This window comes from Nelusetta ayraudi, unplaced genomic scaffold, assembly GCF_046127955.1.
Source record: "Nelusetta ayraudi isolate G7.1 ecotype Tasmania unplaced genomic scaffold, CSIRO-AGI_Nayr_v1 ptg000048l, whole genome shotgun sequence".
NCBI lineage: Eukaryota > Metazoa > Chordata > Actinopteri > Tetraodontiformes > Monacanthidae > Nelusetta > Nelusetta ayraudi.
In genome coordinates, this window is record NW_027466098.1 from 6,575,484 (window position 1) to 6,592,647 (window position 17,164).

The window sequence follows — 17,164 nt, forward strand, 5'->3', positions numbered from 1 at the left end:
CAGGGAACTGGCTGTCTGTGGCTGCTGCCTCCAGCACACGCAGAAATAATATGAAATGCTAAACCATCATAGGATACAATTACTTTTGGTAAGTTTCAGGCTGTTTAAAGTTTTTAAACTTTTTTTTTTTTTTGCCCACGAAAAAAAAAAAAACTACTTTTATAATCTGACATTTTTTAAATTTTCAGGCATGTTGACGTTTTGCATCGTACCACTGCGTCTCATGCTAATCATAGGGTGGTCTTTTGGTCTTTTTGATGAGTTTCAGGCAGTTTGATATACCTTCTTTTTGTTTTTGCCCCCCTGGAAAGAAATGGCCTCAGAAAAAAAGACATTCTATGGTATGTCGATTTATTTTTTTTTATGTGGGCTCCGTCCCCTCAATGCTGCTTGCAGCTTTACTTATTTATGTAATTTTGCCACTTTTAAAGCCTAGCATAGTAGACGCAGTAAAAACACTTTAATGTGGTCTTTCCAAAACTTAATCGGGATGAAGCGTAACTAATAACTCACTGGTAATTGACAACTTTGGCTTCTAAGGTTTAAGGGAGCGGTGGACAAACTCTTTGACTGGTGGGACCACAATTGGTTCTAAAATGTGACGGAGAGGCCAGAGCAGGAGCAGATGGATGGAGTGTTTTGGTGACCAACCTGATAGTAGGAAAAAAGGGATATGTAGAAAACACGTTCTTTAATGTCAATTGAAAATGAACAAAAGCAAAGTTACAACAAAATGTCTTTGAAGCCATATAGTATTTACCTCTATTGAAATTACTCTTGAAATACTGAAAAAATGGATGAAGTACAGATAAATAATTTATGACTTACTGACATTTAATATTATTCCTTCAAGCTTGTTGGGTCGGATTAAAAAGTTTACCGGGCCACATATGGCCGCTGGGCTGTAGTTTGCCCACGCGTGATTTTGGGATTGAGGCCCTGTTTGCACTTGGTCACTTGTAACTGTTTTGGGGGATTGGATCACGAGAACGGATCTCGAAGCATCTGTTCGCACGTAGCATTAACATGCTTCTCGAGCGTGCCATTTGTGATCGCGTTACACCCCCGCCCCTGCCGAACCTACGCAAATACAACATGCGTCATTTCCGTTTTTAACGACTGGGGGCGGTAAAGCGCAAAACCACGGCGAGTTTTACACGACAGCGAATAAGAAACCAACTTCCTGTTTGCGGACTATATCAAGTCACTCGTTTTAATTCTACTGCAGCTCGTACGGATCCGAACGAGGAGTAACGACTGGTGGGACAGAGTGGTGACGACTTTATTTTCGGATCAACAGTGGCTGGCAAATTTTCGGATGCAACGTCGCACATTTAATCACATATGTGGGAAACTGCGACCGCTGCTCCACTGACAAAATACGCTAATGCGGAATGAAATTTATTAGCATGCTAATAAACGAGTCTAACAAAAATGATTTGTTTTCGCTTCTTGTTTGTAACTTTATAATGACGACGCCGGGAGGTTGGGGGGGGGGGCGACCACGTACGTACACGGGAGAGGTGAGTGGAGTAGGCGGTCGTTAATGTGGCCCGAGCTCGCATTCTGTTCGCACGTCCGTGACGAATGCGTTTTTCTGCGATGCGAGGTGGTTTTGGTATTCGGATGACAAAACGGATTTGGACTGTTTTTGCACTTGGTTACTTAATCTGTTTTTTGCCGATCGGAATACGAAAAACGCATGAAATGTCCAAGTGCAAACAGGGCCTTAGAGACATGAGCGTTGCCACGATGTCATTTTTTGGGGTGTCACTTTGCAAAACACACACACACACACACTCCACACAGTCAGCCATCCATCAGGTATTTGTCCTGGTGAAATCAGGAAGTGCTCTTCAGTTTAGAGGGAGGTAGATGCTCTTTCGTCAGCTGCAGTTAAAGACTACAATAATTACGCTGGCTGCGACTGTGGCTTCCCTTCCATTCAGCCACTCAATCACCCTTGTGCTTAGCTAACAAGAAAAATAAACAACAGCTCACAGCTGGATGACTGAAAATAATAAAAATAAAATAAAAATAAGTGGCAGACACTGTAACAGCTCTGATTTTAATAGATTTAACCAAGAGGAAAAAAATCCATACAGTCCATATGTGAAAGTAACACTTCAGAGACACATAGGGTACCGATAACACAGCGTGGTCCGAGTACGGAGTGTGATTGTGTGGATGAGACAAACGGGATCTCCTCTCTAGGAAAGCGGAGGACATTTCATGAGTGCTGCTGTGTTACTCTTTATGTGTCTGTCTGTCTCTGTGTATTTTATCTAGTAAAAAATAAAATAAAATAAAGGTAGACTGATACACGGCTACCGTACAATTTGAAAATGTCTGACAATAAATCTTCTAATATGACAAAAGTAGAAACTGTATTTCATTCCATACAATACTGTTTGATTTTCAACAAGCACATTATTTCATTCAGCCATCCTCTTTACAGTATATTTAACTCTTCTTCTCTTTTTTTTTTTTTAAACATACATCGCAACAGTGAGGTTCACGCCACCGACTATCAACAAATTTGATTTAACAGCCTCGCCATTTGAATAGTTTGGTTCGCACATTTACTGTCAAGAGTAACGGTAAAGGCTAGAATACAGAATATATTAAGGTCTCATAACTAGTCTTTTTTTCTTCTCAGGAAATAATCGTCACTATCTGAGGCACAACAACCATAAATTATAATTACTTGTACCGACACATGAAACCAAACCACAGTTCCACATGCTCCGAATATCACAGCACCTCCGTTTCTTATTCGACGGCATTAGCTAACTGGCAACTCGGAGGTTCCAGAACCGACATCCTGCAGTCACACCTCGGCACAGTGGGGGAGAATTTCACCAGGCTCAAATCCATGAGCAAATGTATATTTATTCACATTGACCCCTCCCGCTTATTACAACTGAAGGTGCAGAATAGTAATTCTGGAATTCTGGAGCAAATATACGAACTGAAACTTGAAACAATGCTGCATTGTCTTTGCCCCCAGTGGCCACCGAATGTATTGCAGCCCATTTCCACATAGGCTTACTCAAGCTACAGACGACAGGAAACATTGACTGTTCACAAGGTCAAATGTCATACATGGAGGCTTTAAGAAGAAAAATTCAGACAAGTGGTGGTCATTTTGATCACATGCCAGCTGAATCGCACGATGGCTGAAAGTGTAGAGAGTGAAATTGGCCACCACAAAGCTTTTTGGTAGCCCGTGTCGGCTAACTGGTTGCTCATAAATTTCAGATTTTTAAACAAATTTCTGTCTCTAAACAGTTACAGCCTGACTCCCCATTGTCATATGGAACCTCCAGCAAACCTGTTCACATACTGGTACACAGTTCAGAAACTCATTGTGTATTTTTGCAGTTGTGGCTACAACACATTGTCAAGGCACGGCTAAATTAATGTACGACTCCATGTTTTCTTCGTCTTTTTTATTTTGTGTTGGTGTAGTCCCTGTGGCGCCATCTTGTGGTGACGTTTTTAGGCTGGCAGTGATTATGGCTGCTTCCCAACATAAGCAGCCATAAGTGATCAATTAGCTAAAGGCTACATGGCAACTAGAAGAGCGATTATTTTTCCTTCTTCTTCTTCTTCTTCTTCTAGGTTTATGCGTAACGCAGACATGAACAGTTTAAACCTTGCATCGGCAACATGGTGACACAAGACTGTGAAGCATTCCTGCTCCTCTAATTCATACCAGCAGTGTGAGGTTGCTGCTGCTGCTACGGTTAGACCAGTATGCAAATGAAGAATTTCATCCATCTACATGCTGAAGCTAACACTGGGGATGGCCAAGTCGTGTTGCATTGCATACATCGAAAATGAATTTCAATAAATTATAGGTTTTTAGAGAACTGCATTCGGTTGAATGCAGATCAAAACGATTCAAATTGGGGGGAGGCTTGGGGGTAACTTGACAGCATTTGTAGAGAGATTTGAGAGAGGGTGAAATTGAAGAGTGATTTTGGTGGAGCTTAGCATGAAGACTGGAAGCAGTGGTAAAAAATCAGCAAAAGAATATCCTTTTAGAGTGACTTTTGGAGCATTTCTTGGTAAAAACCTGCGCCAGGCCAGCTATTACCCTTTACTTCCTGTCTTCACGCTGAGCTAACCCTCCTCCGAAGCCCCTCAACCTCAGGAGAAAAATTAAAGGTCTTTTTTTAATTTAACATTACGAGTTATGCGTTCCTAAATATTTAACGTTAAAGTCAAACCTAGTGTTGCCACTTCTTAAAATTTCATGTATTTATCTTTTGTCTTTAACTTCAGGGTCTTTTAAAAACAGCGTAACAGCTAAAAAAAAAATACGAGCCGGCGCTACTGACCGAGAGAGAATTGATGAAAATCCTGAGTTGCGGTGGGTCAACAGAATGCCTCCAGTTACTTTGGTAAGCTTACGTGAAGTAATGTGAAGCGATCGGTCAGGTGAAGCTCTGGATGTCGATGTGCATTGCCCTGAAAAGGTCACTGCTGTCTTGTGTTTAACTGGTAAGAGTCGCACAACATTTAATCCTACCTCCATTCTGTCGGACTATCGATAGTTCTCAGAGATCCATACATATTAAATAATATTCTCTGAAATGATAAAAAAAAAAGTGTGAGTTGATGACGCCATTCGACCGTAGATCTCTTCAAACCCATTCAGTCGTGGTTCAACACGTTAAGAAAACATTGGCATCGCGTGATTTTGGCAATTTTCTCTATAAAATAAGGAAAAAGAAAAAAAGAGAGAGAAATTATACAAAAAAAAGTTTAACAAACTTTAAACTACAAGATCTCCATTTGGCAATATAGAAAGGCTTTTGAAAAGTCTTTTACAGGTGTACATTTTGGTTTATATACATACGTGTGTTTAGCGTGTGTGTGCGTGCGCCCTCCGAAGGCTCCCTTTTTCAATCCGAACAAAAAAACACAAAGGTGAAAAGTTCTACAAAGTAAAATGTAATGTGATTAAAAATGGTGAGTGAACACGAGGCGTCGTCTCCATCGGGGGGCTGGAAGTCCAGGAGTCCGTGACGGGAGGGTCCCTGCCGATTAACCGTGCGCTCCGTCGCCCCCCCCACCCTCCCTCAGTTCATGAACTGCGTGTATCCCTCGGCACCGGTGACGATCACGTCCATCCAGATCCTCATGGCCTCGGCCGACGGGGCCACCACGTAGTAGAGGCGGTCGTGGGTCTTCACGCAGAAGGTCAGCGAGGGGTTGGGGCTCTGCGGGTCACATGACACAGGAGAATTTCGTTTCATTTAGAACACACGCTTCATCTTGTGATGGCCGTTACAGCTTAAAGGTTGAAGTGTGAAATAAATGGAGATTTAGAGAAGAAACGGCGACGATCAAGTGGTTACATTTTAGATCGCAGCGCTTTTTCACTCCCCCTCCCTCTCCCGAGTTCGCCAGTGAACTACGGTGGCCTTCGCACACAAACCTGGTCACCTCATCCTCCTCTTTCGCTGGTTTCTTTGAAGACGCGAGCAGTCACCCTAATTACAAAACGCGCTGTCAGGCAGATGGATTGTCCACACCAGGCTTCCTTAGAAATATGCCGGCGCAAGATGGAACTGGGAGCAAGACCCTTGGTCTATGTATATTCTTACATGTTGATAAAAACTGTTCTAAGGGTATTACTTTTTTGTACTACGATTATACACTTTTATTAACGTAATTATGGGTAGTATGTAAAGATTTTACCAATAATAAAATCATAACTCATATTTTACACTCTCAGCCTTTGTGTCGAACCAATGTGTCGCAATTAAAGTCTGCTGTGTGCCACTGAAACTGCATCTCCCATGATGCATCTTGACGTCTGGAAACCCGCAGAGGGACGGCCGCTAGATTGCTGCGTTACCGTCAGATCTGAACTGGTTCATCGATTAATTGACTCGATTAATCGATTAATTTTTCTGTAAAATTGCGCAATTTTCCATGAATCAAAGCTTAGCTTCCTAAATTTCATTGCCGCTAAACATCTGTCCCTCTGTCGAGTTTGACAGGACAGCAAGAACATTTTCATATATCCTGTTCCTTGATTTAATATGTTTACGAGTTACTATGGTTGTTTTGGTTGTCGTTCTAGCTGGTTTTGGAATTAAGGACACGTTGTTTGTCCTTTTCTAGACACGTCTTTTCGCGTTTACGCAACTTCTTTAGCTATCGAAGCCTTTATTTGAATCAAATCAAAGAAATGATTGACAGATTAATCGACTACAAAAATAATCAGTTCAGTTTTTTGTTTGAGGCAAGTTGAGTGGAGGAATACTTACAAGTGATACAGTAGAAAGAATGTTTAATTAAAGAAACTTTATGGATATTTTTGATGAAATTTTGAATTTACGATTCAGGAGTAATATGAGTTTCTTGACCGGATCGATCAATGACTAACTGAACTATGCGCTCACTCCTATTTGCATACGCACGTGCAAGACCCGTGACTTAAATAAGTAACAAATCAAAATGCGGAGACGGCTTCCTGTCACCGCTTCCTGTCACACTCCGACTCACAGCCCTCCGGCTGTTCCACGCCGCTAAAATAATCTCCAAACTGCAAAACTAAGCAAGCGCTGGAAGACGGCACAATGAGGATCGATTTCAGCCCCATATTTAATGTTTATTTATGGGGCCACTTGGATTCAATATATGCGGCGCGCGAGGCATAAAGTGCAACCGAGACGGCGGTCTGTTGGAGCTGCCGAGGCTTCAGACAACAGAAATGGGACCGAATTCCACTTTCAGATGAGTGTCCTGCCTTCTCAGATATTCACTGATGGTTGTCTGAAGACGAGCTGATGTAACACAATGGTAAACACGCGGCCGTCCCAGTTCCTTCAAAACGCAACATATCAATACGCTACTTTCTTTTTTTTCCTTTTCTTTAGCCAGCGTCAATCATTGTTAAAGGGTGTCTGTCCTGTCATTTTAATTAGACTGGCCGTTATGCACATTACGGATGACACATGGAAACACGTCCTTGTTTTAAAGATAAAGAGACTTTTCATGGCAAAAAAAAAAAATGCTGTTTGAAAGGGTTCACAAACCAAAAAGTCATTAACAGTACTATGTTGATATTTATCAAAGAACATATATTAGTCCTCCTTAAATTTGAGACGCAAACTGGGCAAAATCCTGCCTCCATGCAAAAATGTATCATTCATCAGAAAAAAACTAAAACAAAAAAACAACAACAAACTTTGAGAGTTGCTATTCTCTTTGTTGCTTGTCAGAGCGGCCAGACAGCTGGAAAAATAGATTCCACCCATTCAGGCGCATCGCTTTCCCCTGCTTTAACCACCGACTCTGTGTGTTAGCTAAGTGCAGCAGACTTTCAAGTCTTCATTTGAAATGTGATGCTGGAAATGACAAGAATGCGCGTATCACACACACACACGCGCGAGCGTGCACACACGCACACACACACACACACACACACACACACACACACACACACACACACACTAAACAACAAACAAAAAAAATGAAAATCAAAGTTGATGGGAGCCGCGCAGTTAGTGAGGGTGCGCTGCGACAGGCCATCCAACACACACACACACATAGAGAGAGAGAAGATAAGGAGGCAGCAGCTCGGCTCAATGTTGGAGGCGGGGGGTGGGGCGAGAGGAGGCGGAGGGAAGGGGGGAGGTGGGCGCCTTGACATGTACGTCGAGTCTGCCTGACGATAAAGAACAGACGTGTGTCAAGAACAAGAAAAAAAAAAAAAAAAAAAGAGCCTTCGCCTACGGATGAAAGGACGCGCGCACTTCCTGAGCAGATAGCGGCCATCAGAGCGAGATGATGGCCGAACGTGGTCGCTTCGCCGTCAGGCCTCGGCGGGGGGAAGCAGGAGATGCACAGAGTGGTCTCGTTTGGGCTGGTTAACTTCACTGAGTGCCACGTCTCTCCCATCCACCAACAACCTGCACCTACATTTTCAAGTTGTTCTACTCCCTGCGTTTATCAGACGTGCGCCACAACCCAAACTGGGGAAATCCGCCCTTTGTGATGTCACAAAGGGCTGGGACACCTCACTGCTGGAACCGGGCCAGGTCTTTGTCGTTATCTGCTCACAAACACGGTAAGGCTACGACGAGAGTCGAGCTAAAAGCTGAGCAAATTTCCCCCAGAGGCTCAAAATCAGACCGCAAACGGAAGAATAAGAAAAATGCAGTCTTCTGGAGATTTTCTTCTTCTGAAGATTTCCAATTTTTATTTTACGTTAATTAATCACGTGAGACCTAATCCATTAGAGCCTGTGATGCCAAATAAAAATCTTTAACTAGGTGTAGGGTGTGGGTCCTTTAAATTAGAAAATGCGATAAAAAAAAAAAAAGTCAATTTGCTCCGCTTCCCAGACACAGAGAGATTCCCGTTCACGACCACTTGATTGGTCGGGAGCCCCGCCGGGAGCACTGGGTTGGTCGGTACGAGCCGGGCGGGGATTATGGGATGGCGCGGTTAAAAAGTACAGAAAGTAAATCAGTGTCAGTCTGAGGTCAGAGAAGACGAGCGCTTCGCCGCCCGTCAGTCAGCGGGGTGCACGAAAACAGTCAAGGTGAACGATCCTGTCAGGAAGCAGCGGCCGGAAAGAGGGAAAAACAGAGAGAGAGAAAGACAGGAAGCAGCAGCAGCCGGCGCAGGAGCAGCGGGTTACCTTTGTGGCGCTGCGGAGGTGATCGTAGTAGACCTCTTCTATGGCCTGGAAGTAGATCACACCCTTCAGCTTGGTCTCGTGTTTGTCTGCGGGAGGAAAGCAGATGCCTTTGTTCAGAGGATCTGTTTTTCAGCCGCTGTGCCGTGAGAGTAGCGTCAGGTGTGCCGGGGAAAATGATCCAATTTCACTTCATTGGTCTAAAAAAAATATTAATAATACAGCGTGAAGTGACTGTGCTTTAAAAGCAAAGTACGCCAATTCTCCACCCTCAATTCCTCGCAGCAGCTTTGTGTGCATCTAAACCAGGGGTGGGCGAACTTTCTGAGGCCACAATGGGTTCTAAAACATGACAGAGGGGCCGGGGCAGCAGCAGATGGATGGAGTGTTTTGGTGACCCAGCTCATATCAATAGATATGTAAAAAACAACAACAACGTTGGTTTATGACGTGTTTTAATGTCAATTGAAAGTGAACATTAAATATCTATTTTTGAAGCCCCACGTTAGCTCTTTATTGAAATGACTCTTAAAACACTGAAAAAATAAATTGATTAAATACAGCATTTTATGACTTACTATGAATTTCTTCCAAGTTCGACGGGCCGGATTAAAAGCTTACCGGGCCGCAAAAGGCCCCCAGGCCGTAGTTTGCCGAAGCCTGATCTAAACAGACCAAGATTTCCCATTTTCAATGCAAAAATTGTGTTGTGAACACTGGATCAGGAGGCTCAAAAATATGGACAGCGGCCAACTTTTCCTGGCGCTGTCAGGTCAACGTCGTGCCGAGTGGTGATGGGGGGGGACACACACCTGATAGGTCAGTTTTTTGTTTAAGAAAAAAAAAAAAAAAAAATAGGAAGAGGGGGCGATCATCAAACTTTGATCGCGGCCAATTTCTGGCTTGTTGGCGGTGATGGATGGAAAAAGACAAGCGCAGCACTTTTTTGCTGTGTTTTTGTAAAAAAAAAAAAAAAAAAAAAAAAAAAGCGATCGGGGGTTGGTGGTGTGTGTGTGTGTGTGTGTGTGTGTGTGTGTGTGTGGGGCGGTGGGGGGGAGAAGCCTCCTCATTGTATTTTCACACTTGACTGCATTCTTACGCTACTCCGGCACATCATTGCAGTTTGTTTCATCAGCCGCTGCAGAAGTGCAGCAGCAAGGAAGCGGTGGGGGGAACTCGGCTACCCATCCTCTACCTCCGGGCGCAAAAACACTCCGCGAGCAGCCCAACTTAAAGAGTAGTAAGGTGGTGGGAGCCGCAGCCGCAGCTTCATTTCGAGGAACAACATTTTTTTAATTTATTTTTTTTTGCCCCCCTAACCCACCCAGCCTCCAAACACCCCCCTTTCAACGCCGCCACCGCCGCTATTATCCGCTAATGACCTCTTTAGCATTCAAACAGCCCCGCCGTTCACATCTCATTCGGCCGCATCTAAACTGCCAGAGGTGCAGGTTTTCCTTTCTTTAAAAAAAAAAAAAAATATTCCCCCCCCCCATTCCTCTAGCTTCCCCTCGGATGATCGGCAGGAATTAGCGGCGCTCATGACTTATGCGCGTCACCCCCCCCCCTCGCGCTCCTCAGTGGTTCCAAGGTCAACAGACAAGGGCGGGCATCATCTTAAGCGAGGTGTGTGTGTGTGTGTGTGTGTGTGTCGGGGGTTTGGGCGGGTGGGGGTGGATGGTGGGAGGTGGGGGTGGGGGTGGTGGCCCTCGGAGAGCGCAGCGTGCATTTCAACTAGCGCCGGTGTAATCTCAGCACACCTCCCCGCGCCCTGGCTCGCTTTCAACAAGGTGCCGCTTTTAAAAGGCTTTAAGCGGCGCCACTTCAAAGGCCCCCCCGACAGCCAACCGACGAGCCAAGCGACGAACGAACCGGTGTCCCAGGGCTCGCAGCGCCAAACATTTACACCGGCACGTTCTCTTCAGATGACATGTCTGCGCCGCCGCCGCCGCCGCCGCCGCTCAAGGACGCTCGTCCCGTCTGCCAGTCATCTGAGGGGGCGAACTTCACATGTGAGGATTAAATAATGATTAAAAAAAAAAAGAACGCAGACGCCTCGCGACGGTGAACTTTGGACTTTTTTTCCTGCAACGTCTGGCTCCTACGTGGGAAAACAATCGCTAGTTTTTCCGCACAGGAGATCTTCCGGGGTGAAAGCGCTCCAACCACGAGTGCCACGTTTCCTTCACGTCGCTGTGAACCTCCACACCAACACATCAGCTGTGACGTGACGCGAAGAGATATTAGAAGCTGCAGTTGTAATTGAGGGCGATTTTTCTTTTTCTTTTTTTTCAACCTGACCCTCAAAGGAGGCTCATAAGGTGTCAAAACCAAAGGTCGGAGGTAACAAAGTGCAAATACTTTGTCACTATACGTAGATTTTTCAAGTATTCTTTTTCTGACCACTTTTTACTTTTGGTCTGTACATTTGAACATAAATATCTGTACTTTCCACTCCTTATAATGGAAAAAAATACTTGTTACTTCTGTGTTTGAAAGGCACGATGATATTGTGTCGTTCAATATAAGTACCTCTGCTTTGCGGTCACTGCTTAGTATGTTTTCAGTACAGAAATGAATGAGAAAAATGTAGAATGAAGAAAATAACATTGGCTATTGTAATTAAAAGTGGAAACGTCCAATAATGTCTCACTGGTTATAACATTGGCCATTACTGCTTACAAATTGGTTGTGATACAGATGAAAAAAAAAAAACCTAGCAAAAAAAAAAACATTGAGAGTACCAAAGCTGCTCATCAAAACCTAAATAAAGGCGTCTTCTTACCGACGTAGTAGGAGAAGGTCCTTTTGAGGCGGTCAAAGACGAACCAGCGCTTCTTCCAGGACTTGATCTTGCCGCCCATCTTCACCAGGTAGCCCTTGCACATCTTCTCGGTGAGGATGACCTGGTAGCAGGTGTCCACGCTGTGGCCCGACGACTCCACGTGGGAGCGAAGGTCGAACTCCTCTTTCCTGATGGGCAGGTAGCGGGTCATCGGCCGGGCCTGCAGGAGCAGAAGCAGCGAGCGCTTCAAATATCAGCGGGGTTGATCAGGCGTGCGCTGTGTGGACCGGGCCCGTTGATTCAGCGGCGGGAAAAAAAGCTTTCAAAGTTTTCGGTCATTAATAATTTACCAGTTTTCTGTGTTTCAAAATGTTTGACTGCATCAGAGGCAACCAAAAAGGAAATTGTTTTGTTGTTTATTGTTATTAAAACATATTAAGAAAACTGTATTTTGGTAGTTCTTATTCTATGGGTGTGCTGCAAAGGCCGTCATCTTGCTGAAACATCCAGTTCTGAGCTGGACGGAACAGTGCACGCGCAAGCATGCGGGTAAATGTTGTTGACTTGACTAAAATAAAGTGCACTTGGAGACTTCAAGCAGATTCTTAGCCCAATACAGTACATTAGAAATGCATGAGGTGTCCAAAAACTTTTTTTCCACCACTGTAATATGCTAAAATATACCAGTGTTCTCTCCCAATAATTTCTCTAAGCCACTCTCCAGAATTGAGAAAGGTCCATGCTGAACTTCTTCTGCTTGTTCCACTTCTCAAGAACAGGTTTGCTAAAACACACACAGCTCTAGATATCAGCTTGTGATGTCAGGAAGGGCAACAATACCTCTCCTGTTTATTTTACCCCAAAGCCACAATGTGGCAGCTTCATTTTGTCAACATTTCCTTATCTCGGGCTTTGTGTCTAGACCTCCAACCGCCAGGGGGCAGTGTTTGCAATGCATACAGGCGGACAGAAGCCAGTAGCTTTGCAACAGCCTTCTACCTGCTGATACATGAAATCACAATTTACTGAATCACAACCCTTGTGCTGTGATTGTAAGTGTGGACTTAGGGGCCAATACCAAGATCGACATGGGTTGAATGTGGAATATTTATTATATTCATAATCCTCTTTTTTTTTCTACAACTGGTGTTTGCTTGAAGGGGCAAAAGAAAAAAATTCTACTGGCTGTTTTTTTTTTTTTGCAGTGTGGCTTAAAGGAGGACTTGATTGCATGTCCAGCCTGGACCATTTTTTTCTGGCTCCTCTCTCTCTGCTCTTATTGCCCGGCAGGTTTGATGTGCTGTGCAGGTGTCTGTTATCCCGAGCAGCCCACCGGTGTCCAACCTCTGCCACATTCCCGGCATCCAGACAGACGGAGTCGTTTTACGCACTTGGGCCGTGGCAAATTCAATTACGCCTCATTTCACTGACCTGGGAGAAGTTCTTGGCCCTCATCTTGACCTCTTTCTCCACGAGCTGCTGCCGGTGGAAGGTTTCATCCTGCAGCCTCTTCTCCGCCTCCTCCCTCCTCCTCCTCTCCTCCTCCAGCATCTGACGGCGAGCCAGGCTCTCCCGCTCCTGGAGGACAGGGCTTTCATTAAATATTTTTTTTGATCTGTGCGCTGAGAAAAAAAAAAGAAAGAAAAAGAAAAAAAGAAAAAAAACCCACGTGCTCGTCTCTCTCTCACCCTACGTCCAGAACTCAGCTTGACATTCATACATTTATGCACTTCTTTTCCCTGCTGAGAGCCGCTGGCCACCGGCCGGCTTTTAAAAGAGGAGCTTTTAGCTATTTGCAGAAGTAATACGCACGGCACCACGCGGGTGCGTACGAGGCAGAAAAGGAATGCCAAAGACAAGATGCAAGAATTTGACGAAGAGCATCGTTACTGTTGAAGATTCCCAAGTTTTTGACACGGTTTGAGGAGACAGAGGAGCCAAACTATTCTGTTTGAACACTCCTGCTGGATTTAACGGCTCTGCTCAAATACTAACCATGAATTACATGTAATGTACTTATCTAATTTAATGACCCAATAAAGATAATTGCAATCAGTCACAGTACTGGAAGAAATATATAACTAAATTAGTTTTTGTGGAATTATTCATCATGATTAATTTTTTAATTACATCGGACAAAATTTTACAAAAAAAAAAAAAATGTTTGTAAAAGTTTGTTTGATCATTTTATTTTTGTGGCTTTGCATGGTTTTCCTATGCACTGGCTTGGTACGGGCGCCACCCTTTTCCAAGTGTCATACTATTCTGATACATCTGTTTGCTTCTGCTGTCAAGTTGGGAATTGCAGCGCCCCCTACCGCCTGCCAGCTGAATTAACTCTCTCTGCTCTGCTGGAAGCTTAAGGTCTAATCAGTTGAGAACATGTATTCAAAATTTAAAAAAGAGATCAAAATGTAATCAAATGTAATTAGTTACATTACTTTGAGAGTTCTGCTATTACATTTTCATGACGGTAACTTGTAACTGTAACCAATTACATGTGCAAAGTAATCTCCCCATCACTGACTGCAAGGTTCTACAAGTGACTTCGAATTCTGAACTGATGCTTCTTTAGTTGCACCAAAACGCTGTCCAACGTTGAAAAATGAGCAAAAAAAAAAAAAAAAAATCAATCAATCAAAAAATCTCAATGAAAGTGAGATTTTATTCAGAGCTGATTTATGAGCTTTGCAGCACCGAGGACCAAGACAAAACGGGGGCGGGGGGGGGAGGCTGCGGGGCTGCTCATCGATTGGATCATCTTTCGATGAAGGCGCCAAGAAGAGGAACACGGGAACACGGAGGGTGACAAAAAAATGAATGCATGGCCGAGGTCGCCGCCCTCCATTATGTCAGAGCTATCGACAGAGGCGGCGGCGGAACTCTCATCAATCAGCGGCCTTGTGATTGCGTCTTACCCGTGACTCAATAAGTCTGGCTTTCTCCAGCTGCGCCTCCTTCAGCATTTTCTCCATCTCCTCGATCTTCAGCACGTCCACGCCTCCGAAGCTGCGGTCACACGCAACAACACAAACAAGAGTGAGGCGCAGGTCCTGGACATATCCCACAACTGACTATTGCAGTTAGAGATTTCAAAGTTCCAGTTTTAATGTCGGGAGTATTCAGTCTCATCTTTGACCTTTTAAAAAAATCTAAATCCTTGAAAAACATTCAGAGTATGTGTTCTAATTTCACTTTTTCTATTTTAGCCTAGTCCCAGCAAGGCCAGAGGTTGTTTTCCTGTATTCCTAAGATTCTAGGTGTGAGCAGCAGAGACAGAAACTGGACTTAGGTCAGTTTATCAAAAATGAGCACATGCGTATCGGCAAAAATATGCAGTGAAAAACCAACTGCTTGGACACAAAAACAAATTACTGGTTTATTTGACACCTGGTGGCAGCCTGGTTTTATCCACATTTCCTTCGCGACGTTATCTTTTAACTAGCACTTTAAATGTAAACCTTCGACAGCAGGGTGGCAGTGTTTGCAATGCGGACAAGCGCTTTAACTTGTGGCCCTTTCAGCTTATTCATGGAGGGAGTTTTTTTTTTTTTTCAGTGACATGCTTTTCAAAAAGCGATTCGCTGACTTCTTTACGCCAATATTGTGTTCGAGATTTATCAATTGGCCAAATGAACAAAGGGACCCGGAGGACCGCTGGGTCGCCCGAAGCTCGATCACGCTTCCTAAAGGCAACCTTTCAAGGCAGGAAGAAGGTCGACAGGAGATTAGTGCTGTGACTGGTTGAGCGACAGGAGCTGCTCTTTCGGGTTGCAGAAAAATGGCAGAGAAAAGCGGCACAGCAACCTTTGTGATTGTAATGTAATCCCCCCTTTGCAAGGCTGAGGCTTTAGAGCCACGACAAAAAACATGTGGAGCGACTGACGCGCAGCTACGACGCAGTGGCATCCAGGCCGACGCTGCAGCGAGATGCCGTTTCCTCCCTCCAGTCGCCGCTGCTCGTTTCACACAATATCCCATTAATGTTAAACCATGCGACGTGACTGATAGTCGGTGGATCCTGTTGAACTAGCTGCTGCTGTGAGTCCCAGACACAGTTTGGCCTCATGAAAACAGATGGAGTGGAGACGAACAAACGCGCGGACTGCTGAGTGACGGATGCTTCTTTGTGGAAATGACTTTTATGCTGTTAATTTAGATTAGAGCTCTGAGACTTCATCAACAGAAAAGTGATTCAGTCTGTGCGACAATCCTTCGTTACCAACACGACAGACCAATTACACAGGGGCAAAGTATTTTTGCCCCTGTGGCTTTTAACTTTTTACTGGATTCAATGAGAGTCCGCTCAAGAATTCCAATCGTCCAATCTTGAAAAATCTTGAAAGGTCCAGTGTGTAATATTTGGCTTGATTTATGATTTTTATATTGGTAAAAATTACATACACTGCCTGTAAATACATTGATAAAAGTGTAAACTCACAGTACAATAAAAGTAATTTGGTTTTCCTACACATAGAACGGTTCTTGGATACATAAAAGTATATACGTAGAGCAATGAGGGTCTTGCTCCCCGTTAGCTGCCATATTTCTAAGGAAGCCTGGTGTGGACAATCCAGCTGCCTGACAGTGTGCTTCGTAATTAGAGTGACTGCTTGCGTCTTCAAATCCAGGTTTGTGTGCGCAAGCCACCGTAGCTCACCGACAAGCCCAGGAGGGGGAGAGAGAGTGAAAGAGCGCTGAAATCTAAAATGTAACCACTCAATGTCACTGTTTCTTCTTCAAAATATGACACACTTAACCTTTAAAGTAACCTTTGCACACCTCTCAGAAACCTCTCAGTTCAAGTGTGACTGTGCCGCGTACCTGGACATGTTGTCGGGGGAGCAGGCCGAGTTGTTGCCCGTGGACACGCTGGTGTCCACGCTGTCCGAGCTCTCCAGGCTCAGCGTGTCGTAGGGCTGCTCCCCGGCTGCCGGCGGCTGGTGGTGCAGGATGGAGTGGTGGACCAGGGGCGGCGGGGTGGCCATGGCCGAGGAGGAGCAGAAGGAGGAGGAGGAGTGCGGGGTCAGCAGCTGGGTCTGGGAGCCGTGCAGCGCCTCCCACTGGCACTGGGCCTCGGCCGCCGCCCGCTGCTTGAGCTCGGCCAGGCGGCGACGCTGCTCCTCGATCACCTGCTGACCTGGGGAGGGAGTGGATTGGGTCACGGGGTCAAATTGGGTCGGTAGGGAGGTCGTGATTTTGACGGACCACCGCAGTTGCACCCATCATGCCCAACACCAGAGCCGCACACCTTCACCGTCCCACCGGACCAGGCAACCGCACATGACCAGGATGTGCTTCGTTAGCATGACAAACACTGGCGCCGGCTGGCCGGCCGACCCATCACCCTCAAACCAGCTCTGCCTAACCTCGGGAAACCGCCGAATCCATGCTGGCTGGCCGCGGAGTCGCGCACGCGCTACTCGCAGTCGATAGCTCGACAGGGAAGGAGCTCACCGAAACGCTCAACATGCAAGATTTATTCTCCAGCGGCAGGAACGTTCACAGATGATTTATGGAAGAAGAAAGGGCCGTCCGACGAGATGAAAAGAAACCTTTGGGCAAAAAAAAAAAAGGAGGGTTGGGTGGGGCGGGGTGGAGGTTGGAGGAGGGTGGTGGTGGAGCGGGTGGAGGGGGGGGGGGGGGGGGTTAACGACACACCGGGGGGATGGAAGAAAGGAGGAGGATGATGAGGAGGGTTAGGTGAAGGCGGC

General features: G+C 45.2%; 1 protein-coding gene and 1 long non-coding RNA gene across 22 annotated transcripts in view; both read right to left on the bottom strand.

Moving 5' to 3' along the window:
* LOC142895137 (pleckstrin homology-like domain family B member 1) overlaps positions 1-17,164 on the bottom strand; it is a 363,501-nt gene that overhangs the window by 257,973 nt on the left and 88,364 nt on the right. For 20 of the 21 annotated variants that reach the window (XM_076035935.1, XM_076035943.1, XM_076035937.1 and 17 more), the window contains 6 exons: positions 16,275-16,590; positions 14,369-14,459; positions 12,882-13,028; positions 11,451-11,670; positions 8,669-8,754; positions 2,055-5,231 (listed from right to left, as the gene is read on the bottom strand). In XM_076035935.1, the coding sequence (XP_075892050.1) occupies positions 5,091-5,231; positions 8,669-8,754; positions 11,451-11,670; positions 12,882-13,028; positions 14,369-14,459; positions 16,275-16,590 (1,001 nt within the window). In that variant the 3' untranslated portion in view covers positions 2,055-5,090. Of the gene's footprint in view, positions 1-2,054; positions 5,232-8,668; positions 8,755-11,450; positions 11,671-12,881; positions 13,029-14,368; positions 14,460-16,274; positions 16,591-17,164 lie in introns of those variants that run through there. The other variant, XR_012928179.1, reaches the window with a different exon arrangement.
* LOC142895011 (uncharacterized) lies at positions 7,458-8,133 on the bottom strand. The gene is made up of 2 exons (XR_012928152.1): positions 7,935-8,133; positions 7,458-7,896 (listed from the first exon to the last, which is right to left on the bottom strand). It is a non-coding gene; the product is annotated as an uncharacterized LOC142895011 (long non-coding RNA).